The 27,650-nt window shown below is 44.0% G+C and overlaps 1 protein-coding gene across 3 annotated transcripts in view; it reads left to right on the forward strand.

The window, feature by feature from the left end:
* Window positions 1–27,650, forward strand: part of LARGE1 (LARGE xylosyl- and glucuronyltransferase 1) — a 499,616-nt gene that overhangs the window by 49,637 nt on the left and 422,329 nt on the right. For 2 of the 3 annotated variants that reach the window (XM_025178889.3, XM_089781534.1), the window contains exon 2: window positions 24,896–24,996. The exons of the other annotated variant lie outside the window; for it this stretch is intronic. In XM_025178889.3, the coding sequence (XP_025034674.1) occupies window positions 24,910–24,996 (87 nt within the window). In that variant the 5' untranslated portion in view covers window positions 24,896–24,909. The remainder of the gene's footprint in view (window positions 1–24,895; window positions 24,997–27,650) is intronic. 3 annotated transcript variants of the gene reach the window in all.

Consider the following 27,650-nt stretch of genomic DNA (forward strand, 5'->3'; position numbering starts at 1 on the left):
CCTGCAGCCCCCCGATTGCTCCCTCTCCCCAGATGGCAGCCTGCGGCAAGTGCAGCCGGGCTGATGGCCGAGTGCTGTGATGTGCCCAGTGTGGGTAGTCCGGGTAATCCAAGCCAGGACTGCTTTGCAAGCGGGGCACCCCTTAGAACTGTCTGTCCGGGGTGGGGGTCGGGACCCTTTAAGCGCAGCCCTCGGCTAGCCTGAGACAGCATCTCCACGCTCTAAGTCCTCCTCTGATGCCCTGCCGGCACTGCTTCCGGCCATCCTTAAGCCCTGTTCAGAGTCCACTCAATGTGGACTTGCTAGTTCGAATTAGCAAAACGCTAATTCGAACTAGTTTTTAGTTCTAGACGCGTTAGTTCGAATTAGCTTAGTTCGAATTAGCGCTGTAGTGTAGACGTACCCTTTCTCTGCCCATCTGAAGTCTGAGCCTTTCCTTTGCTTGTAACTGTGCTTTCCTGTCTTCTCCAAGACACTTCACTTTAGGGAATCTGCTGCTGTCATTCCTTCTAAGGGGAAATATGTATTTATCCTTTGTTGCCTGGCACCCCACTCAGCAGAGGGGATACTGACACAGTGAAGGGCTACTGGAGACAAGATTTCCTTTTTCCTCTCCTCCCTTACTGCCAGTTATCTTCCTCTTGAAGGCTATTACTGCTGCTTGTCAGCATTTATATTTGAGTAGGAGCTATCTTTTTCTGCTTCCCCATGTGTTCACGATGCCTGCTACTTGTACTGCCTCCCTCTTGTGGAGGGAGCTTACCCTGGCAGCGCAGCTGAGAAGAGGGAAGAAGCTTTGAAGTGGCTGGGAAGAAGTTTGAAGTGGCTCTCGCACTGTTTGCAGCTTTCCATGAAGTACTTTCTCCCCTCACCCCCAACTACCATTCTGAATCAGTTCTGGAGGGCCCTGAAAAAAATGTGGCCTGCAATTGCAGCTTTTATGCACCACAGTTACAATTGCCATTTTGAAAGAGCAGAGTTTCCATTTTTGTCATAAGGTACCAAACAACAATGTACTGTAGTGTGAACATTTAGCAAACTGAGATGATGTTCTAGTCCTATCACACTGTTTTGCCAAAAGAAAATGAACCTCAATACGGGTATGTTCTTTGTGGGAGAGGGAGGGGTCTGTATACATTGTAAAAAGAGGCTTCTAATTATCAGTGCATATGATTTCTAGAATACATACACATATTTAAGTGTATATATTCCCACAAAAGAAGCTGTGTTAACATTGAGTTAAGATTGCTGGACAGCATATCCCACCAATGCAAGCCTTAAAAAAATGCAGGGAAATGAGCAGGTAAGTGATTCAGCTCCCTGTCTACACTTTACTTGTCAGTTCTTTAACCTCAGCTACCTCCCTCCTTCCATCCATTGCCTATACATGTGCACTCATCCCTAACCTTCATTTGACACCTCTGCACTCCTAGCTTAACTAAAGGAAAAAATCTGAAGAAATGTGAGGGAAACACAGTCAATGTAAAATGTTTCCTCTGCAAAGGTCAAGAAAAATTTAATTGTCTTGTAAAGAGAAGTTGTGCCAAATGTGGTGACTAAGTCTATATATACTCAGATCACAACATAAGAATTTCCTTCCCAAAGCAATCATAACTATTTTTGAAATGCCAATAGTCGAGTCCATATAATTCATGTCTGTGCTACTACATAATTCCACTCCTAGCAAATTTTCCAAAACTATTATTACCTCCACTACGTTGAATGTTATATCTTTCAGATAATATACTGGCCACACACACTGGGCCCCATCCAAAATCTGTTGAAATCAGTAGACACCCTGTAACAGGGTCTGCTCATTTGTGAGCACCGCTCTATGGCCACGGGGTGTCGGGTAAGCTCTCTACCTGGCTGTCTGTGGCAGAGGAAATGTTGGTTAGTATCTGGCCTGGGACCAGGCTTCTTCTTGCCTGCTGGAGGATTGGGGGGAGGGGACCTAGACCCACCCACATCTCTGGGTCCCAGCCCATTGACCCTATAAGTAGCAGGTGTCGGCTACGAGTCTCCATCATCTGCTACTACATTATTCCCTGGGCCACTTCCTCAGGCTGCCGCTCTGTCTGGTAGTCTCAGGGTTCTGAAGGTAGGTTCTTGATAGACCCTGTCTAGGGTGCTATCAATTCTCGTATTCAGCTTGTGGCTCGTCTTTGGCCGCTGGACCTGGGCCTTACCCAGGCCTAAAGTTCAGCTTTCACTCAGAGCTGTCTGCAGTGCTGCTATTCTCGTAGGGTATGTCTAAACTACATCCCTTTTTCGACATATCGAAGTTGTAAATGAAGCCAGGATTTGAATTTCCCATGCTTCATTTACATAATGGCTGCCATGGCTTTTTTTTGAAAAGCCGCTTTTCAAAAAAAAAAAAAAAAAAAAAAAAGGGTCAAGACAGTGATCTTTTGACAGAAATGCTCCATTTTGAAAGATCCTGTGAACCTCATGTTTTGAGGGATGTAGTTTAGAGATACCACTAGTCAGTGTATAGATCTGTCTGGGTCAAGTTCTTGTGAGGAACTACCAGGCCCTAGCCCGGCAGCTTTTATACTGGTCTGCTGGGCCCTGACTAACCGCCATGGAGGCAGCCACTCTATCTTTCCTGGAGGACCTCTCTTCTGCTCCTCTTGCTGGGATAGGGTGTGGTAAGGCCTCCAGCCTCCTGTAGGAAGCATCAGGGCTTAGTCCACCCCATCATACACCCATTGACTTCAGTTTTGAAACAAGCTCATAGAGAATTTGAAACTTGTACCTTATGACTCTCAGGTTTGCGGCCTATTTTTTCATAAGGCAGCTCCTGTTTCAGTGGGTATATTCAAAATGCTCTGCTACCTACAATAATGCATTTGTTCTGCTCTTTAAAATGTTTATTTTTGCTTATTCACACACAAGCCCTAAATATCTGCTCTAGTCCACACTCTAATCGCCATCTAGTCACACTACCCATCTTCCCAATCTGTAAAAGCTTAGACAATCATGTTAAATAGATATCCATTTCCTAAGAAGCTTATTGTCATGCTGTCTAGAGTGGTTCATAACCCTGTGTGCCTACTTCAGGGCAAACTGTTAAGAACTAGGGCAGACAACCCACACTGGGGGTATATTTTAGGCTTTGTCTACGCTGTATCCTGGTTCATGCTGGTGCTATAAATTGCTGCACTTGGGAGGGGGTGCTTTTTTGCTAAGATCAAATATAGTGCCTGAAGCCCTACTGTCCAGGTATGAAGCAGGTGGGGCCCTGGGCAATCGCTCTGTTTGTTAACCCCCACCAATGCTTGACCTGCCAAAGCCAATAGGTTTCAGCATATCATCTAGGAGAAGTGTATATGTGTGTGTAAGCAATGTGTCCAAATCATGGAAGGTGAAACCATTTTTTATTTTGTGTGTGCTCCCTGGTTTACTTCAGCAGACTTCCTGCCATTAGTTAGTAGCTCTCTAGGAGGATTGTAATACTATAATTAGATTTAACCAACTTGGAAACAAATATGCACTCCGGGATCACTGTTACCAGTCTGTCCATAGAGTTACAGACAGTCCCCTTGGGCTCTTGTCACCTTAGTGCAGTGGTTTCTTAAACTGTGTTCCGCAGCACCCCGGGGTGCTGTGAGGCAGTTGGAGGTATGCTGTGGAGAACAAGAGAATTCAAAATAGCCTCCCTTAAAGGGGCAGGTGACTTTTTTTTTTTTTTTTTTTTTTTTTTTTGCTCAATAACTTTCCCCTGACCATTTTTTTCCTCAACAGAAAATCCTTGGTATTCCTCATAAAAAAAAATCGTTTGGTGTTCCTCGGTCTTAAAAAATTTAACAAACACTGCCTTAGTGGTAAAGGGTCACTAATGAAATCTCAGAATATTCAGGTTCCTCTCAGATCCAAGATATCAGTCAGTTACCCAGGATCAGTTTTTACCTTAGCTCTCTCACCAAAGCCAGTGTTTTGAAATTAAATGAAAGTTATTTCTATAATGAAATAATGAGTTAGTTATAGGTTAAAGCAGGCAACATGTATACATAAAAAAATTCAATCTGTGGTTCCAAAAGGGAACAGATTACTAATCTTTCAGCTCCAAATGTCTTCTAGAGATAACCCAGGTTGATCCTGGGGAATTCTGTGTTCTTATTTCTTAGCTCCAGCCTTTCTTGGGGTTCATACACAAAAATCATTGTTTCTTGTCAGGGATTTTTATCCCCTCTACTCAGGGCTGTCCCTAGTGGGGTGTGTGACCTGGGACAATGCCCTCGATCCACCCCAAGCCTCGCCCCTGCTCTGCCTTTTTGTCCCCATTCCACCTCTTTCCCCTCCAATCCCAAAGTGATGAAGCTCAAGGGACTATCAGGGGACCTAGCACTTGCAGCAGGGGTTGCCACCAGCCACACCATGTGCACTCACTGGCAGTGGCAGAAAGCAAAGTAACCTGGCCCCAGCCTGTTCCCCCAGCTCCCAGCTGCACTGCTCCACTTCCCACCACCACTGAGTGTGGGGAGTGGTATTCCTCCCTTCCTCCCCAATCTTCCTCCCTCAAGCAACACAGCTAGGAGTCAGGGAGAGCAAAGAAGATGTGCCCAAGTGTCACAGGGTGGATCAGGCCCTAAGGCCAGAAAATAGTCATAGAGAAGTCCTCTTAAGGAGGCTAGAGTGGCTGCAGAAAAACTAGCCAATCAGGGCCAAGGAAGGCCTATAAGAAGAAACTGCAGGACGTGTCAGCTCAGTGTCTTGGGAGTCCTGAAGAAGTGAAGACTGGGGGCTGACTTGAGGAAGCAGCACCATGGAGAGCTCTAAGTGGAGCGCTGAATAGAGACTATGATGAACTGTGATCATGCCCTGAGATAAGAGTGAGGATACTGTCTCCAAGGCTACGGCTAGACTGCAAGACTCTTTTGAAAGAGGCTTTTTCGAAAGATACTTTTGAAAAAGCCTCTTTCGAAAAAGAGCGTCTAGACTGCAAGCAGTACTTTCGAAAAAACAAGCTGCTTTTTTGAAAGAGAGCACCCTGGCAGTCTGGATGCTCTCTTTTGAAAAAGCACAGTTTGCATTACATAGCACCTTTTTTTGAAAGAGCACTTTCAAAAAAAGGCATTCTTTCTTGTAAAACGAGGTTTTTCCACGGTCAAAAAAACTGCCAGGTTCTTTTGATTTACTTTCAAAAGAATGTGGCAGAAGTCTAGATGCAGGGGAAGTTTTTTTTGAAAAAAACGTAGTCTAGACACACCCCAAGAGGAGAAGCCCTGGAGGCACCACACTGTATCAGAGCGAGGAAACAAACTGAGACAGAGAAGCAGAGGGGCACTAGGCTATGTCTTTCTATTTTCGAAAGAGGAATTTGAATACCTTCTTCCAATCTCACTTTTGAAAAGGGAACGTTTGAAAGTGAAAGTAGTCTGGATGCAGTTTTTTGGGGGAAAAAACCCTTTTTTGAAAAAAATGTTCTTCCTTAAAAAATGAGGTTTATATGGGGTTTTTTCAAAAAAGGGGGGTTTTCCCGAAAAAAACCACGTCCAAACTACTTTCACTTTCGAAAGATAGGCTTTTGAAAGTGAGATCAGAAGAAGACATGCAATTTCCCATGGAATTTGCATATCCTCTTTTGAAAATAGAACATAGTTTAGGTGTACCCTGGGAGAGAGCACTGGGGCAGACCCCTGTTAGACCAATGCCCTGGAAGAGGCAAATTTCAAAGCAAATTGAAAGAGCCAAACGAATACCTAGAAACCATCTACTACAAGACAGACCCAAGAAAACCAACAAGAGAACACCACTTGTCATCACCTACAACCCCCAACTTAAACCTGTCCAACACATTATCAATAAATTACAGACTATACTGGAACAGGATACTAAACTCTAAGTAGCTCTGGGAGACAGACCCATAGTCTCCTATAGACAACCACCTAACCTCAAGATGATTCTTACCAACAACCACAGGACATACCACACTAATACCAACCCTGGTACCTTCCCTTGCAACAAACCCCGTTGCCAGCTTTGTCCACATATTCACTCTGCTGATACCATTATTGGGCCTAATCAAGTGAGTTATAAGATCAAGAACACATATTCCTGTGCATCCAGAAATATAATTTATGCTATCATGTGCCGAAAGTGTCCGTCTGCTATGTACATTGGACAAACGTCTCAGACACTTCACCAAAGGATCAATGCCCACAAAACAGATATTAGACAGGATCACAAAGAAAAAACAGTTTCTTGCCATTTCAACCAGAAAGGATATTGTCTCAACGACCCAATCACATGCATCCTATTCCAGAAGACTTTCTAATCTGCACTTGAAAGGGAATCCTCTGAACTGTCATTCATGCTAAAATTCGACACTCTCTGAGGGGGGCTGAACAAAGACCCCCACTACCTTACCCATTACAAAGATAGCTTCCCCAATTATTACCTTTAATACCATTAGCTCACAGACATCTACCTTTCCCCACCTCTAATATCATTAACTCACAGACATTTACCTTCCTCCCCCCCCATCCCCCTTCTGTTCTGAAATGTGATTTGTCCTTTTCATATGTGTTCATTTTTTTAAATTGTATCCTTTGGTATATATGGTTGTGACTATTTTCTTCCACTATTTGATCTGAGGAAGTGGGTCTGGCCCACAAAAGCTCATCATCTAATAAACCATCTTGTTAGTCTTTAAAGTGCTACATAGTCCTGTATTTTGTTTCAGCTACACCAGACTAACACGGCTACTTTTCTATCACTATTCTGGAAGAGGCTGTGTGTGATTCACACAATGTGAGAGACAGCCTGAGGTTGAAAAGCCAAAAAAGGCTGAAGAACAAAGTGAAAGCAGGCACATGTACTCCACCAGATAGGGGTGCTCCCAGGAGGTGCGTGCCACCCCATTACACTGAGTCACTTCACTTCCCCGTGCCACTGGTGAGCACAGATGCACGCCTGACCCCTGCTGCTGGTGCCGGCCCACCTGCTAGTGCCTTGGACTGCCCTGGGCCCCATGAGGGCCCCCCAAAGATCAGGGTCTAGGGTAGTTGCCCCCAAACCATCCAGTGGAGACTCCAGAGTCCAGACTGATGAGATGAGTTCATTCCTAAGGATATGTCTACAATTCCCTGTTTTAGCTCAGTCCATCTTTGCACAAAAGACACATTTCACTGGAAATCCACATTTTATGCTGAAAGTGCTGAGTTTCAAAAGTCTTTTTGCGCTGATGTGCCAGTGGAGGCTCTTGATTACTTTTCCTGGTCTAATTGCCATCCAGAGCTATCCTACAATGCAGAGCGGGAGTGGTCGCTCTTTGAAATTCAGCAGTCCTGCCTCCCTCCCCTTACTAGCTCCATTCTGACAGTGGGTGCTATTGCTGGTCTGGGACACAAAATAAATCAGTAATGTGGAATGTTCCTGCTGCCTCCCACAATGCAAACAGAGGTGGGCAGAATGTGCTATGTGGAGTCAGGGAGGGAGGCTGGGGCTGAGGTTAGGGTCTCCCCCCACATCCTACATCAGGACTGGTTGCTGTCAGCAGCTGTCACACACATCCATCCAGCCTAATCCGAACTATCTAGTCCGTGCCGCATGTAGCCGCGCGGCACGGGGTTTGCACTAGCCGGCTTTTAAAAATGGCGGCGCCGGCTTTATGCTAATGAAGCCCGGGAAATTCAAATCCCGGGCTTCATTAGCAAGTTCGGTATGCATACATTACCCCCCTAGTTCGAACTAGGGGGGTAGTGTAGACATACCCTACTAGAATGTGCGCCTCTCATCTGTAATGCAAGTGCTGCCTATGTAAACATCCTCGGATGCCTGTGGAAAACAATGTGAATACAAACCAGTTCTTTTCTTTCAGCGCTTTTCTATCATCGACAAAACTATCAGTGATAAAACTCTGCAGATGTGGACTTACCTGTGTTCCCTGTAAGCTGTGCATTTGGGTAGCCTCTCAGGAGAGATTCAAATGCCGCTTAGCTGATTAGCAGAGCACTCAAAGATGCACAGCTGGCAGCATGTATTTCTACCAGTGGTGCACATCTGCACATGCCTTGGTGCACATAAAATGCATCCTGCACATGGATTGGAAAAAAAATTAGAGGGAATATTGGACATAGCCTTAGTCTCCTATTCTTTAGGGCAAGGAACCTTTTTTTAGTTGGGGGCTGCTGACCATAGAAGAATCAGTTGGGGACCACACACAAGTGAAAAGCCAAAAAAAACCCATCTCCCCCAACCCGCACTAACGTGAACCCTGACTGAGAAGAAGAAAGACACTCCCCACATCCCCTTCGCACACCAGAGCCTAGGAAGGCCCAGGGCTAGTAGATTTTCTGTGTGGGGCAGTGGGGGCTGGAGTGCCAGCATGGGCTTCCCAATGTTAGGGGTGAGCCCTGTGGCTCAGGAGCCAGATGTAGGCAAGCTGAGGGCCACATCCGGTCTCCAAGTCTGTGGTTCCCCACTCCTGCTTTAGGGAGTTAGGAAAGCATCCAGCAGGGCCTCTCTCCTTTGATATACAATACCTTTTTTGCTTTTAATGGACCGTCTCAGCCATTTTACTTTAATCAATGCTGCTTTTCCTGTTTGGTGAGCTACACAATTACAGAAGTTTACAATGCAAACACTCAGCATAACTTTAAAACGATGGGCTATAGAAATGTGAGATCAATACATGCAGCATCCTATATGAATTTTATAGCGTATAAGCCCACAGTCCTCAAACTATGAGGCATCCCCTCCAGGAGGGTGTGGAGGAACACTGTAGGGGGATGGCCAAGACTGGGCCAGCCCCCCGGAGCCAGGTCAGAGTGCCACCCAATCTTATTCTGTCCCCAGTTCGACTCCACCCTATCCACCTAGTTTCAAGTCTTAGCCACAGCCTCTAGAATTCAGAGAATGGGGGTGGGTGGGGAAGTGCAGATAGGCTCCATAATTGGTAACGGGAGGGTGACAGAAAAAGTTTGGGGTCACTGGTCTTATCTTACCATTTATTATCTGTTTTGCTCATGCTAATGCGCTAGTGAGCCAGATTGGTTCCCAGCTACACATTGTAAGTATTCAGTGAGGCTATGGGCCTTGAGATGAGTACCTGGACTGCCAGCTTCACAACTGACATACAGCCCCACACTATAGCAGAACAGTATATTATAAGAGGAAATCACCAAAAAGGGGATAAAACGTGTAACATTGCAGATGTTCTGAAGTTGTTTTACATTAATGAAAATATCACAAAGATCCTAAGAGTGATCTTGTATACAAGAACGGGACGGCATTGAGGCAGTACTTCTACCTTCCTGTATGAGGACAGGGAATAATTCATGAACTGATTTTGGGTACTACTCAAAGGGAGAAGCTAAGCACATGCATATGTCTTTGCAGGATCCAGGCTTCAGGATCCAGGCTTTAAGGTCCAGCAGGTGACTCATCGGGACTAGAAATGGGAATTACATGCCTTTCAAAGAGAGGTTCTGAGCTTTCCAATGGGCCCCAGTACTTGCATCTAGTCCTATCAGTTCCTGAGCTATTAGACCTTAACATCACAGAGAAAGTATTGGAAAGCTATCTGAGGTCATTTTTGGAGTTGCGTAAATGTGTTACTAATGATTTTCCTCCCCCTCTGTGTCCTCTGCAATTGGACTCATGTTACACAGCATGTGCAAAATCCTATCTAATTTTCATCTGTTAGGGGCACAGGATCTTTACAGTGATGTGCCAATTAGGAGCATATATAATTTTTTCCCATTAACAACTTTAACCAGCCAGAAACACATTTCTGCCCACATTTTCACCAATCACATCCAAGACTCCATATCTCTTATAGCACATTAGACCGAAATTGGGCAGCAGGAACCCCAGAATTATGTGGTGCAACCTCCACAGCCTTCTGCTTCATTATTCACTCCCATCTCCCAGTCCAGCCCAATCAGCGCACTATTATTTGTGGTGCTTATTTTGATTTTGCACTGGCCTCAGAGTATAAGTGTTCGATGTGCTGAGGAGTTTTGTATCAAGAGTGACTGCATTGCAGAGGAAAGGCTGTGTCAGAGAGTTTGGACACACATGATATGAAAGCATGTGGGAGTCTGACAACCAGAAAGGGAATTTGCATTTAAGACCAAATCCTCAGCTACTATTTCTACTGACTGCAATGTTCATCTCCACTGCTGATCTTCACCAGCTGAGGATTTGGCCCCTCTTATCTAGGGGACAGTTGAGGTTTTGGTAGTGAGGAGAGAATTCGTCTCCTCTTTCTCTTCCTCCTCTCATCTCTGCCACATTCACTGCAACGAGCTGCTGTGCCACTCTAATGCCTGTCGTTTCATCTAGCAATAAACGGTATGTCAGTCTGCTCACTGCTAGTGCACCTCCTCCTGGTTGCTATGGGGATTAACTGATTCCAGGTCAGACATCCCCTTTCTGCTTCTCACCCTGCCTTCAGTTCCTCCCTCCCAGAAGGGAGAGAAGCTCTGTGTTTGTGCCTTAGCCCACTGGCCAACTCATATCTGTTATCCTCCTTTGGGGTATCAGTCACTTTTTACAGCCAGGGTTATTCACTGCCCAGGCAGGGCTACTTCCCAGTGTCTTGTCAGGGAACCTGGGTCCACCTTCTACACCAGATTCCAGCTCAGGGACCCTCTAACACTTTGGCTCTCAACCTTTCCAGACTACTGTACCCCTTTCAGGAGTCTGATTTGTCTTGTGTGCCCCAAGTTACATGTCACTTAAAACCACTTGTTTACAAAATCAGACATGAAAATGTCACAGCCACACTATTACTGACAAATAGTTCATTCTCATTTTTACCATATAACTATAAAAGACATCAAATGGAATATAAATGTTGTACTTGCATTGCAGGGTATATTATATAGAGCTGTATAAACAAGTCATTGTGTGGAATTTTAGTTTGTACTGACTTTTCTAGTGCTTTTTATGTAGCCTGTTGTAAAACTAGGCAAATAACTAGATGACCTGATGTACCCGCTGGAAAAGCTGAGACTTATTGCTCTAATCCGCAGCCATGGTCTTTTCCATTCTAGAACTTATTTTCCCTGAGCCTTTTCTAACTTCTGGCTCTCTACCACTTCTTTGGGTCCACCAGGCCCAAAAGTCCCTCCCAGCCTTGGGGACTAATTATACGCAAATGTATCCCTTGCCAATGCCCCTCGTTTCTCCCAGGGAGCAACTTCAAACTATTGTCCTGCAGACCTCTCTCTGCTGCCACCTTTCTGTCTTTATAAACTCAATCCAGTTAGTTCCTCCTCAGCTGGGTTCCCTCATTATTCAGTCAGAGAATTACTTAAACCACTTGATTACCCTCAACTATAGCCTGTCTGGTTAATTGGCCCTTTCTTAGCCTACAATAGTTCTCAGGGTAAGTGTGGGTGAACTCTCATCACACCATAACTTAGCATTGCTACTAAAATGAGCAGCAGTACAATAATTACCAAAACTAACATTTAAATTATCATCAAAATTCAGTGTTAGAAGCCTTCTCAGGAGAAGGAGGCAATTCACACCCCTGTGAGATTCTCAATATGCCTGCAGACTGAGGCAGATAGCCCTACCCTCTTTTACATGACATAGTTTGAAGGTTATGTTCACAACAGAGAGAGTGAATGCTTGACATTAAAATACATTCTGTAGCACAATTAGATGGTAGTTTAAAAATAACCATTAACAGAGCAGCAGTTAAAATAGTTGCATGATCCCATTATACATAGGTTGCAAAAAACCATACAGGCTACCAGTACCGGAAGTAATGCTTTAATCCCAGAGGAGAGGTACTTCTTGAAGTGTAGGTGTGGAACAGTAGAACTAACCTGTGAGCACTATGGGTACGTCTAGACTACATGGCTCCGTTGATGGAGCCATGTAGATTAGGCTGATCGGCAAAGGGAAATGAAGCCACGATTTAAATAATTGCGGCTTCATTTAAATTTAAATGGCTGCCCCGCTCTGACGATCAGCTGTTTGTCGGCAGATCGGGGCAGTCTGGACGCTCCCCTGCCAACATGAAAGCCCTTTATCGACCTCCCTGGTAAACCTCATCCTACGAGGCATAATGGGGAGGACGATAAAGGGCTTTCAGGTCGGTGCAGGAGCATCCAGACTAGCGCGCTGAGCTGAAAAACAGCTGATCAGCTGTTTGTCGGCTCAGCGCGGCAGCCATTTAAATTTAAATGAAGCCGCAATTATTTAAATCGCGGCTTCATTTCCCTTTGCCAATCAGCCTAATCTACATGGGTCCATCGATGGAGCCATGTAGTTTAGACACACCCTTTGAGCCCACAGTCATTGGCCACTACCTTTAGGGCTGACATTGAATTGATATATCTGATAAGGTTAAGGGATTGTTCTCCGTTGTATCATGTGGCTTTACCCACACTGTGTATCCACAATGCTCCCCACATACATTCGCTTAGCCTGCGTGTCTCTAGCCAGTCCAGACCTCTGACAACTCCCTGCTTCAAGACAGGTTCCTTTTCTGAGACTGCACAGTTCATGAAACACTCCTGAGTATTCACTACATTTGAGATTTACATCAAAGGACACTTGAATGCTGTTAGAATGTAATCCCTTTTCTCTGCACAAAGGCCATCACTTTCCCTGATGGATGCTTATTGCCAGATGCTGCTCAAGGGGTACTGACCAGAAAAACAATTTCTTCTGTGTTTCCTTTCCCAGAGCACCTTGTAACCTCTCCGGGTATTAATGAGTTATGTATGTCCTGCCTGTACTTTTGCTAGGCGAGCTTCACTAGCAACTGAAACTTGGTACAATGTGCTCCGTAAATACAGCTCTAGGAATATAATCATGCTCTGAGGCTTCCTGGGAACAGCAGGCCTCTTCCTTTCTATGCCAGTTTCTTCCTGAGCCTGAGCCGGTTCTCACTGTTAGGAAGATGAACAGTGCTGTGATTGTACCAAGTAGGTGCAAAACACTGTCAGCGCAATATTGGTTTGCCCCGGCTGCAGTTTAGACAATGGCTGGTCTAATCAAACAGAGTGTAACGAATGGGGAAGTGGCATATGCTCATATGTTGTAGGCACTAATAGGTGGATTTTGTGTCGTATCATATGGTAGATGGATTTTATGTCATACAATGTAGTATGTTGCATGTACCACTTGTATCTGGTTGTGGAAATCCTATGGCAAGGGCATTCTCCCATTGTCCCTGCTTCTGGAAGGAGCAGCTTTTGGTAAGCACAGCTAATTTGTGCTCCATCACAGGGTCAACTCATCACTAGAGATACCTCCTCATGACCATGTCTGGAGGTTAGGAACATGCAGATCTGCCCTGACCCATTCACACTCTTTCTCTGTGTCTTCACAGCTCCCAGTCCTCTTTCTTCATGATTTGCCCTTTGGCTAGGTCACCATATCCCTTCTGCACTGACCATCCCCGGCAGTCTTCTCATGCACTGTCCTGATGGTGCCTCTTCCTCAGTGGTTGGTAGGAGAACCCAGGCCTAGTTCTGGTCTAGGGCCCCTGTGCCTAGAAACTGTAGACTGCTTTTTTTCAAGCTTTCCCTTGACTTCTTCCTATAGCTTCTGGTTCCCCTCACTCCTCGAGGAGTATACCAGCTCAGACACTCTCCTCACAGGAAGTAACTGCAGATTGCTAAAATCAGTAGCCTCAAACACATCTCCTTACACCCAGGGAGGGACTGAACACTACTTCCCTGCAGCCTCTTCCTGGTGCCAACTTTCTGGCTTTATTAACCTGACCCTCTCCCCTCTCTCCATTAGTCTTCATCAGCAAATTGTGCCTTTCCTCCAGGTGCAACCTATAGGTTAATTGACATAAACTACCCCTCCAGGCCTTGTGTGGGGCGGCTACCCCATCACATCCGCAGTTTGTACTGTCCTTTAAAAAATTCAGCAGATGAAAATTCTATTTGTGCCTGTTGTTTTAAGGGCGAACCCCCAATGTAGTGGTGGAAACCGGAAACCCTTTGAAAATAAAACCCATAAAGAAAATATACAAGTGTATAGTACTAAAATAGTCTAGGAGGAAATGTTAAAAGGCATGAAAGACAGGAAGGCACTCATCTTCCAGTGAAATAGGCAAACCAGTTTAGATTAAAAGCAATAGGCAGTTTACCTGTCTGTGAACCTCACAGGAATACCAAGAGGCATTGTAATGTGCAAACCAACCCAATTCTAAAGGGTAACTGAACTGTTACATTTGGCTATATCTCAGTTGCTTATTTGCTCTTTGGCATGCCTGAGATCCTATAACCCTAGATCAAATGCAATACTAATACTATCCACTTGTCTATGAACCTGTTGGTTCCTATTGTAATTGTATTCACTTGTTTGACTAGAGCAAAGGAAAATGTTCTCACTATGTGTTTACATGGACATACCCCACTAATTACATTTACACTAAGTTTGACTGTGATTGCTGTCTGTATACTTAGTCTGTATAGCTAATGTTTTTGGCTATCACATTGTTCCTTTTTACCAAAAGCGGCGAGGAGTCCTGTGGCACCTTATAGACTAACTGAAGTGTAGGAGCATAAGCTTTCGTGGGCAAAGACCCACTTCGTCAGATGCAGGTGGGTCTGAAGTGTTGCATCTGACAAAGTGGGTCTTTGCCCACGAAAGCTTATGCTCCTACACTTCAGTTAGTCTATAAGGTGCCACAGGACTCCTCGCCGCTTTTGCAGATTCAGACTAACACGGCTACCCCTCTGGTACTTCCTTTTTACCTGCATCCATTTCTCCAAAGTTGTTCAGCAAGAAGGTACAACAACTTCAAAGTGTGGGGCTTTGTGTGCTCAACAAAGGAAAATCTCCAGACACATATTGTGCTAAAAAACACTTGGCGAGTTGTTTTCAATTATAAATACTGGACCTTGAGAATGATCTTGCCATCTTTGATTTGATTTTTTTTTATACTATGAGGGGGCTTTCCAGATACAAGACAGTTTCTCTGATCCATTTTGGGAAAACCCTGAGGAACTTATGAAAAGACTCTAACGGTGCATTTACACTGCACCCTTAGCTCGAAATAAGCTACGCAATTTGAGCTACACAAATTGCATACCTTATTTCGAGTTTATTTTGAAATTTGGTGCTAAGCAGTGCCAAATTTCAAAATAGAGCACTATTCCAAAACATCCCTTAATTCTCATGAAATGAGGTTTACAGAGACGTCAGAACAGCATACCCATTATTTCAAAAGCTATTTTGAAATAATGGGCGTGCCTTCAAGACACGGAAAATGCTATTTCAGGATACCGGAAGTACCCTGAAATAGTGCTGCTGTCTAGACACACCCTAAGAAACTGACCAGATTACATCTCTGCTACCATTTTAGACCACATACTGTGATCCAACTGTAATGGATTTTATCTGCTTTGACCTTTGCTATACCTCTCACTACTTGTTCCTAATTAATATTTAGCTTTAGTTGTCTAAAGAATAGTCTACAACTTTATCTTTTGAGGGTTTATCTGGAACATAGTTTGACCTATGGATAAATGACTGGCTCTTTGGCCCTGGAAGTAGCCTAATGTATGGTGAATATGGTTTTAATAACATTTCATCATAAATTCTAGTTAGTCGGGGTCAGGCCTGGGCAAAATATGGCCCCAGGCTGCATCCAGATTCCTAGCCACCAGATCCTGCCCGCAGAGGCAGTGAGGAGCCCCAGGCAGGCTCCCCAGCTGCCCCATGTGCCGTGCAGAAATGCAGCTGCAGGGCTCCATTTCTGTTTTGAAACTGGAGGGGAGGGGGGCCATTTTAGGAGCCGTCTCCCCCCCCCCACACACACACACAGTACATTCCCATTGGCTGGTTTCTGGCAGAAACCAGCCAATGGGAGCTGCTTGTTAGAATAACAGGCATCTAAGAAGAATCAGGCCCCCTCTCCTGGGCTCAGCTATTCCTGAAGCACATGGCCAGGCAAGCAGGCTGGCTGGCTGGGAAACATTTTAAGTCTGCCGGCAGGCAGGCTAGTTTGGCAGCTGACAAGTAAGTCTCTTAGCCACAGCCTGCTTCTGGCACCCCAGCCCTTTCCTGCCCCAACTCTCTGCCCCCACACTCGACATACCCAATCCCTCTGTCCCCCTCTTACACCCATACCCCCTCCCAGATCTGGCACCCTAATCTCCTGCCTCAGATCACAATCCCCTTCTACGTCACATCCCAAACCTCTGCACTCCAGTCCTCTGCCCTAGATCACAACCACCTGCTTCATCCCAACTCTCTCCTAGACTCCAGTCTCCCTCCTGCACCCCAGTCCCTTACCCCAAGCTCCCTTCTGAGCCCAATCTCCATCCCAGACCCCGCATCTCCTCCATTAATATCATGGAAGAGTGCAGCCCCCAACCACTTTCCAAAATCTTGGCGTGGCCCCCCCATCAAAAATGATTGCCCACCCCCCGGTCTGGGTAGTAAAATAGGGGCTGGCATGCCTAACGGGGTCTGTCTGTGTCTCTATGGTAAAACTAATATAGTGATCCAAGTCGTCTATGGCAAATCTAATACAGTGGCTTGTTACTGGCATTCTTAGTAAAATCTAACAATAGACTATACTATTAGTCTGGGGATCTGCCCTGGTTTTTGACAGTCTTACCTGAGTGTGTCACCTCTCTTTTGTGCTTTTGACAATCTCCCCCTTAAATATCACATGCTATAAAGAAACTAAAAAAACTTACTTGTGTTTATAACATTCATGAGCATTGTTGTCATCCCAGACTTCTAGAACTAAAAACCTAAGATCCTACATATATGCTTTATTATCTCTCTGTATCATACAATAGATGTGATTTTACCATGTACTATACTTTTTAAAAATCAAGGCACCTGCATAGCTCCACATTCTTGAAATATGGCCTAAATGCCAAATGCCTAAAAGCAGTCAAGCTGTTAAGGGACCAAAATGTCAAAGCAACTACTCCTTGGATTCACAGGTATCTACACAAGGAAGCACTTAACCTACTTTCTCTTAATTTTACCTGCCTATTGAGCAACGGACTAACCTCTGATGAGTTCTTTATTTTCACACTTTAAAATTGTATATTTCCTTAAAATTCTGCAGCTTTTCTAGTAAGGTAATTAGTTTCACTATGTCTGCCATGAAATTGTTAATGGAGTCTTTCCTCCCCAGTCAGAGAACCTTTGATCCTACTTGTTCTTTCAAATTACTCTGTTAGGGCTTGTCTCCATTACACCAGGGATCTACACTGCCGTGATCGATCCATCGGTTGTCGATTTATTGCATCTGCTTAGACGCAATTAATCGATCTCCAAGATCTTTCCCATAAGTGTCAATACTCCACCAGAATGAGAAGAGTAGCCAGAGTCAATGGGAGAGCAGCCCCTTTTGATATTACCACACACACGACACCACAGTAAATACGTTGACTTCAGCTACGCTATTTGCCTAGCTGAAGTCACGTACATTAGATCGACAGCGGAGGGTAGTATAGACAAGGATATACTCAGTGATATTTGAAAAAAAAAAGTCTGGTCGAAGATCTCTGAGAAATGTCTTATACAGTGTCTGTCACAGACTTTGTGATGACAAACAGAGCACTTGGAACAATTGTAAACACAAGCCAAGGTATCCATGTCAAACCAATCCTTAAAATAATGTGGAGAAATAATCTTTGAAGCCATCCTCCATGTCTTGAGACCAGGCTCTTCAGTCTTTAATTGAGTAACACATCTGTTGTCATTAGTGGGAGGTTTTCCTCAATTAAGGACTGTCATGTTTGTTTCTGTCTTTTCTTTACAGAAACTATCCAAATATTTTGCTCCACACCAGTTAATATATTACATAGCAGCTAATACATGTATTATGCTTCTCAATAAAGATGTTGAGGCAGTAACCACAGTGCCAGTACTAGTAACAATGTCTGTACAACTGCCAAAAGTCAGGACATGTGGGAAGAGACCCTATGATGTTGCCATCTGTATATGTTTTCTCTTTGTATTTGCGGCTGGGTCACTAAATTGTGAAACTTGGGATTTGAAGGAAGATTCCACTTGTTTAGCCACTTGTTTCATCATTTTGGACTTCAGTAATTCTGACAACCTTATCGTCATGTGAAAAATCAAGGAAAAAGCCCATCATGTCAAGAAGCAGTTTAACTCAGAATGTTGGAGAATGTTTATAAAGTGCTGCTGTGAAGAAATATTTAGCATTGACAGATTCAGTGCCGTAGTATTGGCATTGCCTTGTAGCCTGACCTTAGCATCAACTTCCCTGCAACAGCTAAGAGGGTGAAGAATATTATCCTTTGGCACTGACAGTTTCACTGCTGTAATGAGGTGACTCTTAGAAGATTTTCCTAGTCTTCTGCCAGCAGAGTCCAGCTTATAGTTCACACCTTCTCAAATGCCAGTAAGAACACGGGAAGCTCCTTTGGCATTGACACACTCAGATGCGATAAAAAGTTGGGTTCAACTTAGCTTCACACCTCAGTTTATCAAAAGCTCTTTCACTGTGACTAGCAAAACACCTCTCTGAGCTGAGCAACCTTCTGCTGCCACCAAAGATTAAGGTTATGTCTACACTTGGAGTTAGGGAGGGGGAGGTAAATCTCAGTTTGAGATTAGCACTAGCTGTCATCGAGCAAGTGCACTAAAAATGTAGTATAGCCTCAGCAACATGGGCAGCAGTGAGCAGCAGCATGGGCTAGTGGCTCCAGGTACATACCTAGGAGATCAGGGCAAGTTTGTACTTGGAGCAGCTGCTCTGTGCTGCTGCTGCCTACCCCTGCCCCTTGTACTGTGGCTACTCTGAGGGTTAAAAAAGGAAGGGGATATATTCAAGAGCTCTCACAGACAAAATGAGGAAATATCACGCTCAGATTGCTAAGTATGACAAGATATTGCTGATTTGACCAAAATAATTTATGCATTCCTTTAAGTGTCAATTCAAGAAGAATTACTCCATTCAAATGATTTCATAAGAGCTGCATTTAGTATGTCAAATATATTTCTGGTTTTCTTGCTATGCAGTTGCTGAGACAGCATCCTTGGCTCTGTACTTTGGGATTCTACCTAGAAGTTAATATGAAGTGCTAGACTCCTTGAAAAGTCCTAGTGTCTTTAACTTTAAAGCAGCTAACTTCATGGCAAAATCTGAAGAGACAAGAAGATATCTCCTAGATGTCTAAATTTCTTTGCCCTGTTGTCCCAAATATGGAAAGTGTCTATGATAGTAACAGACCAGAAACCCTTATTTACTGTTAGAACATAAGAACAATTTCTATTATTTCATTTTCCTGGAGAACCTATGGTTCCTTCTCCAAAGGCCAGTTTTGTATTAATTTCTTCCCAGATTTCTGCCCTGAAAGGAGGTGTTTTTCCTCAAGTAGCAACAGTATAAGCAACTCCTTTCCTTGGAGGATCAAGGTCCATTTCTTCTACCTTTTATAGGATGTAGACTTCCTTCCTCCTGCCCCATGTAGAAGGTTCGGTAAATTCCTTTTGGATCATCCTTTTTCTATGGTAGATTTTTGGTATTGGAATACTTTTTGCCTAAACAGCACTTATTCTAGGCTTTGCATTTCAGGAGACACAACTTATATAACACAATCACGCTCTGTCTCATGTGTATACATGCCACACACACACACTTGGATACATCTTGCACTTTGTTAGCATCACAGAATATTTACCAAGTACCTGGAAAAGATAAATCATCTCCATGATCTAGGTTTCCGGAACTAGTCCAAGAGAGATATAATAAAAACTGCTGCTGGCTTCCACCTTGCTTTTTAAATGTTTTCTTATTGCCAGAGAAATATCTGCTGTTTCTGTTAAAACTGAACTTCATGGGATCTGTTTTAGATGCACCTGAACAAGGGGGTTCCATGCAGGGGACAACTTAAATAAAATGCTGATTCTTTGTCATACTTGCCATTGGAAGTGGCAGGTAAGAATAATGAAGTGGAAGTAGAGACAGTGGACAAGTTCATAGAATACTAGGACTGGAAGGGAGCTCGAGAGGTCATAGAGTCCAGTCCCCTGCCCTCATGGCAGGACCATTCTTTGTTCTACAGGGTACAAAATGAATCCTTGCCAATGACAAATGCCATAATTCAATGCAAAGCTCAAAATGACCCACTGCTCTTGAAGGGTGTGTCATTACAAGGAATAGATGAACTTATGCACACAAACAGCTGTTCCCAGCTTTCTGTGCAGAATAGTTGTGTGTATATTAAGGTTTCTGAATACGTGGTAGCAGAGATTTTCTGAAGTTCAGGTTACCCACACTTCAAGAGTTACATGGATACTTTGGGAAGAGTAAAAATGGAAGTCCTTGTCAGAAGTTGTGTGTGGTGAACAGAGATTAGTACCTCAATGGAAGAAATGACAAAATAATGTAAACAAACACAACATATATCTAAACATGTTCCTTTTCATCCTTGGAATTGGCCAACCACCCTATGGTAATGGATTCACATGAGAAAATAGCCTTCATTTGCTAGATTTAATGACAGCATAGATGGTGTCACTCACCCAGATGTTCTTAATTATAAAGACATTTCCATTTCTGTGTGCATTTTTACATTAGCCCTGCACAAACTTATGTTTGGTCCGCTATAGACAGTGAAATTTATTCTTCTATGATCTTATTCAATACATGTTCAGGGGAACCTAGTTGCGCTTCAGTCACCTTATCCATCGATAAGCTAAGATGCAAATACGGAGTACATATGGCACACTGCTAATATTCACACTTTGGAGACTATAAGTAAGGTAGAAATGGAGCTGATAGAGCCATGCAAATCCATTGGTATCTGCTATATATCCCCGGGTATCTACAGCCTCATTGTTTCCTGTCTTCGTCCTTCTTTGGAAGTTTCTGTACAGAAACCATATATACCAAAGTGCAAAAGTTTTGCTGCTGTGCATTCCCCAGAACTTCATCTCTCTCATGTTTGCAGGGAGACCCCCCTCCATCAATAACATTTTTAATTGTGTTCAGCAATCAGCATTTTCTTCATTAAGGGACTGATCCTGCACCACTGGGACCAAAGGGAGCTCTGACATTGAATTCACTGAATACAAGATCAAACCCTTGCTGAGTTGTAGGAATCATATCAGGGAAAAACTAGTAAAATATTGTCTTCTGTTTTAATTCATTTTCTTTTTTAGGAGTCTCTCCCTAAGTCGAGTATCTGTAAGAATCCCATTAAAGAAGCATTATATGCCTGAAATCTGATGAATTTCAAGAAATTAGTTTAAAACAGTACCAAACATGACCACTGACCCTTAGCACCCCTGCAATTTTTGTGGTTTTATAATCACATTGTCCTTGTTTAAAAAATGTTGTTCTCTCTCCTATTAGTATCTAAATAATTCCTCCCCCACAAAGGGGGAAATTAATACGTGACTCTATTTGGAAGAACCATTTTATGCACACAGTGCTGTCAAATGCACAAAGTAATCACACCGAGACAAATATTTGTCCTGCTAATCTTTCAGCTATAGTGACATGTCATCTTTTCAGAATACCAGTGGAAATCAATTTACTTTTGTATGTAACCAGCAGTGCTACTGGATTTGCAAAAGAATGGACGATATTGTAGAAAATTAAATTAATCTTTTGCTGTATCTGCATAACAAATAATATATACACTTAAAAAACATCAAATGGTGTGGTAGCACTTTATAGACTAACAAACATGTAGATGGTATCATAGCTTTCGTGGGCAAATCCCACTTCTTCAGATGACTGGAGTTTTGAGTTTAAGATGTGCAGACCCAAAATAAACTGAGGAAAAGGGAGAGGGGGAAAGGAAACAAGGAGCAGAGAGTATGAAAATATCAAAGGGAAAAACAAGTAGGCAGAACTGGTAACCTATAAGCACCTAAAGACTGGATAGTTAAAAGAAGCAGATAAGGATCATAGGATAATATATAATTTCCCTTTGGGATTCTCACATTTTAGATTCTTGAGTCACACACACCAGTTGGTCCACAGGCCTTGTTTTGCTAGTCATCTTAATTTCCTCCATCTCCATCACCATCTTGCCTCTTGTTTTTTCCACATGTTGGTGAGGAATCTTCAGATTTTTCACTTTAATGCCCACCTTGGAGACCTTAAGAAACAGCACTTCCACTTTATGGTCAAGAAGTGGGAAATTGCTTCCCAGAGTGGATTACATTTTATCTGTTTTCTGTTTGAAAGCTTCCAGCTGTTCTCTAATGGAGAGCTCTCCTGCTGCAAAAGGTGAGGGAGGGGCAACATGTCTTGCAGTAGTTGTAATTGTATCCAATTCATTGGCACAGTGGGAAACAGAAGCCCAATTTATAGTAATTATTTTTGCCTGTTTGTTTGGTGTCCATCTCTTGTACTCCCTTCCCTTTACCTCCCTCCCAATCTGACCAAACTCTGTTAAATCAGAACTCTCTCTTCTGTCAGCTCATCTGAGAATATCCTGAGCATTAGATAAAATGTGAGCAGGTAGAGGGCTATTGAACCTCTGGTTCATGACTAGCTCACGAACTGTCTTGGTTTGCTCATGAAAGTCTTGTGTCTTGAATATAATACGACAGTGCTCGTTTTATTGTGTGTTTGAAGTGCCAGTTAAATAAACATAATTACATGCAGGGCTGATCGCACTGTATGCCCTGTCTCATGCAGTGCAAAAGATGGATCTGCTGGGGAAAAGTACTAGGGTTGCATATGGAAGGAGGCTGTTGTCTGTAGGGCCTCCTACTTGATTTGTGGAAGATGTAGGAAGGTGTGTACAGGCAGGCCCACCCAAAACTATCTGCCCTCCCCTCCACTAAGGGGGAGGAACCACTAATTCCAGGCTCTAGTTGATTATGAGGACACCAATCAGAAAACTCCCAGGAGCACCCATTGCTCCCCAAAGGAGTCCCAAGAGTCAGTGGTTACTGACCAGAGGAACTCTATCTGGAGATGTGAGCAGAGAAGGGACCAGAAATAGGCTCTACATTTGTAGAATATCTATCGTCCCATCCGGCTTCCTGCTCCTGGAGTGATGGGTGGCCAGGACGAGGTTGATGAGGAGCACAAGTGGTGGGTAAAGGTGCAGCTGAGCAAGACAAACTCCAGCCCTGCTCCTTTCGCCTGAGGCTCCATCCCCTCAGCAACCTCCTCCCCTCCCCCATGGAGCCAAGCCTGGCTCCCTGAACATCTCAAGGTCCCTTACTGTCACCCATCCCAGCAGTGACTCCACCCTTTCCTGGGGGCCAGAGTGCCTGGCAGCCAGAGACCAGGAGCAGCCACGGCACAGCCCAATCCTTTATGAGTGGCTGGGAAGATGGGATGCCATGCTGGGGCCCCAGCGCTGGTGGGTGGCCGGCTGCTGCACTGTGGCCAGCCCTCCCGGGTGGCCAGGAAACATAAGCAGTTTTGGGAAGGCAATGACTTCCCTTACCTACATTACCTGCTGCCAATGATAAGGAGGTCTCACAACTTAATGGAGTCATATATGTGGTGTGCAAGGATCAGGAAGTGCCAGGAAATATACATCCAGAACCTCAGTAAGCAATTCTTCAGGAGCCAGAAGAGGGGCTGCAAGCTGACACACTCTACATAGAAGCGTGCCCAGGTCTCCCTCTTGACACAGAAGGGACAGGTGTTGTAGAAGTTCTCATGAGTCTATGCTCATACCTTCAGGAAGGAGCCACAACTAATATGCCCAGAGGGCCATGGGATGAGAACTGAGTACAGAGTGGCCTGCTGAGGTTCTGAGCCCTGTTTTATGGCCCCCTCTTGATGTGGTGGTGAGACACAACTGTGAGGGAGTAGATGGAGTGAAGCACAAGCTCATAGAGATGTTCTGAGGGTGTGGTCTAAAGGCCAAGTGGCTAGATGTTATGTTGCTGGCTCAGGTGACTATTGGGGGTGGCTTGTGGGGCAAAGGCCTACGATATGTTCCAGAAGACTGAGGTCAGGCCCACTGATAGGGAAGTCAAAGGGGGCAGTTGCCCTGGCACCTGGCTATTCAAAAGGGCCTGGTGCTCCTCGCAAACATTGCTGCGACTGTGGTAGCAATGGTGACCAAAGCCCTGGGCCCTGTAAAATCACCACCGGAGTGCTGGGCAAAATGCTCTGGGTGGCTCTGAGAGCTGTCAGGGGGCTGGCTGCCCCAGATTTGCCCTTCCATCCAGGGTCCCGCCCCTTCCAAGAGTGTGGAGCTGCACCCCCCACACACCTTGCCCAGGGCTTGGGAAATTCTGTCGGTCACCTTGAGTGGGATGAGGGATGAGCAGAAGTACTCTACCAAAGGGCCCACTTGAAAATGAAAGAAGCATTAAGCAAGGCTGCTGTCACCTCCTAGAGCACACAACAGAGGTAGAAGGGTGTGTATGTATTGTGCGTGCTAGGAGATGGTGGGCTTAAAGACCATCCTCCTTATCTGGGGGAAAGGGCCAGTGGACCCAGGTCACAATTAAATGCTAGAGACAATAAATTAAATAAAAAGGACAAACATGAAAGCAATAAGGTAAAAACAGGGAACTGGAAAGAGAATCGGAGCAGAGAACACCTCTTCTCCTCATAGGCGTTCCAGGAGGTAGTGGACAGAGGAACTCTGCTCAGAGGCATGATCAAACAGGGGATAAGAAGTAGGCCCCACATTTGCAGAGCACCACACCATCCACCTTCCTTCTTCTGGCATGTTTGATAGCTATGTTGGCCAGCACCAGCAGGTTGATGAGATGGTCTCATATATTAATGGTGCCAGTGATATAGTGTGTGCGACAATCAGGAGGTGCAGGGAGACGTGCAACCGGAACCTCTGACGTAGGTTCCAGAGGAGCTAGAAGAGGGACTGCAAACTCAGGCAGTCTACTCAGATGTGCACCAGGAGCTCTCCCTCTTCACAGAAAGGCTAGGTATTGGGAGAGTTCGTGAACCACATCAAGTACATGCCCACACTCATGGAGCCACAGACGAACTGACAGCTGATATCCCCTGCAGGTCATGGGACTAGAATGGAGTACAGGCTGGCTCAGCGAGGTTCCTTGTCCTTCTCAGATGGCAACAGATCTTCCCACCTGTTGTCAGTGGGGGACACAAAGGTAAGGAAGTGGATGATATGAAGCATGAAGAGATGTTCTCTGGGTCTGGTTTGAGGTGGATATGCTGGATATTGCACAGCTGGTTCTGGGGACATCCTAGTGGCAGCCTGGGAGGTTTGCTGAGCAGGGTCCCATGACATGTTCCAGAGAGCCAGAGCAGAGGAGTAGGCAGGAAGTATCCTTGCACATGATCCACTTGAGCAGTATTTCTCAAAGTGGTCCATAGATCCACTCTGAGAAACATGCTAACTTGCTGCTCCAGTTTGTTTATTTACCAGCTCTGCAGTCAACCGTGGCTGCATTGGCTCCAGTTCGCCATTTGCAGCCAATGGGAGCCACGGGAAGCAGCTGCCTGGCCCATGCAAAAGGTGGCCCAGTAAATAAACAAATCAGAGTGGCCAGTTAGCAAGTTTCTCTGAGTGGATCTGCGGACCCCTTTGAGAAACACTGTACTTGAGGAAAGTGAGAGAAGCAGGAAGCAAGTCTGTTGTCACTTCTGGGAGCACATGACAGGAGAATTAAGAAGGTTTGTAGTGAATGAGGCAGGGCATTGTGGGAAGAAAGAGGATGGACTCATGGTTAAGGCAGTTGAATGCAGCCCTGAAGAATTGTATTCTGTCCCTGTCTCTGATACAGATTACCTGTAGATTGGTGGGCAAGTCACTTAAACCAAACTTTTCAGAGGTGATCACTAAGGATATGTCTACAATGCAATTAAACACCATATCTTTCTGGTCTATGTCAGCTGACTCTTGGGGCTCATGCTACAGGTCTGTTTAATTGCAGCGTAGATTTTCTGGCTCAGACTGGAGTCTGGCCAAGCTATCTGACAGAGGCCAGCCATGTGTGTTTAACTGCCGTGTAGACATAATCTAATTGTGTGGTCCTTCGTCCTGAGTGCCCAGTACGTGTTCTAATTTGTTCACTGCTGAAGCTGAAGTCAATGGGAACCATAGTTTGACTGTACAAAGAGCTTTTTAAAAAACAGGTTTGAGAGACTACATTTTGAACAACAAAGAGAAAGCCAAATATTGAATAGCTGCCCCTCAAGTGAACATCATCCTTATTTTACACTAATGAGGTAAGGGTCCTGTGGAAAATAGTATATGATCATGTAAATTAAAGAGGGGGCCTGAACTAAGATTGCAAGATAACTTTCATTCTGATGTTTCCTAATTTATGAGCAGTTGACTCTGAAACCATAATATTGTTATTTTAGCATAGCTATATGCATGTGATAAAATGTATATGGTTGTTTTTAAAGCATACATTTGGGAGCTATTGAGTTGTCCCATAATTCACTAGATACAGTAATATGCCATTTTTCACTCATTCTCTGATGGTTTGCTTTTTATCTTAAGAAGGCCTGCTAACAGTTCATTTCAGCCAGAGTGATGAAGAAATGGCAAACTTTTGAAATAAATTCTTCAGTGCTTTAACTCTAGTAAAAAGGACTTCAGTGGAGTTATATCTGAGATTAATCTGGCACTTTATGCCAAATGCTTCATTCTTATTTTCCTCCACTACCTTCTGCATAGACTTACTGTATTTAGATATTATCATGAGTAACAGATGAATGGAAAAGATATTTTAGCTTCCTTGGTCAAAACATGACTAATCTGAAAATATTGTCTGCACGCAGTTTGTACCACTTGAACTATACTAGTGTGATTAAAACAGCTCAAACCCCAAACCCCAATGTGAACATAGTTATATGGTCTTGAAGGAACTGTTCAGCATCTTGAAAGATCAAACCCTTAAAATGTACTGGTCTTCATAGTGAAGCATGAGACTCACAATATATATCTCTTGATAATTCCAGTAATGGGTATGTAACCTTGCTTTATTAATAATTTAACTGTATTCAGAACTGCCTGTTTCCTCCTCCATACATCCTCAGCAATTTTCTTTCATCACACCTGTCAAAGTAGTTCCAATCCTACAGTAAAGAAAGGAAATATAGAGACACATGTTATTCATGATGGCTCAGGAGCATGGACAGAGTAACTCACTTATATAGATCAGTCATTTGTGAGTTCTCTTTGCTCATGAGAACACTACTTATTATTACAGAGCTCATCCAGCATGTTATATATAGTTTCTCCAAATCATTATTTCTGAGCAGAATTCAGTAGCTTTTATAGATACACACAGATATACTTTTCAAATTACTTTCCTGGGTGTCATTACACATCAAAACATCCCAGTGAATGACACTTAAAAGGATATCACTGGCACGTTCAACTTCGTGATTTACTTCAGTTCATCTCATATGATTCTAAAGCATCCGACATTGGACATTGCTGAGGGCAGAATACCAGGCTTGATGGCCTAATGACTTGATCTAGTATGGCAAATACTATTTTCCCATGAATAATCTGTTCCAGAGTTTAAGATAGTTTGGAACAACTTGCTGCAAAACATTATTTTTAAATGTGTCTAGATTTCTTTAAAACGATCATAAAACAATCTTTGAATAAGACCTGGTGTTTAAATAGTTGATAAAACAGAACAAATTAGCATATGAAGTATCTGTTGTAGAATGACATTTTCCAAAGATGCCATTTCCTCCTCTTAATATGCTGTTATTGCTCTGGAAAATGAGAGCAATAAATGTTGAATTGTGTCCATATTATTGCTACCCATGATTATTT

Source organism: Pelodiscus sinensis, chromosome 1, assembly GCF_052426305.1.
Source record: "Pelodiscus sinensis isolate ZL-2025 chromosome 1, ASM5242630v1, whole genome shotgun sequence".
Classification (NCBI taxonomy): domain Eukaryota; kingdom Metazoa; phylum Chordata; order Testudines; family Trionychidae; genus Pelodiscus; species Pelodiscus sinensis.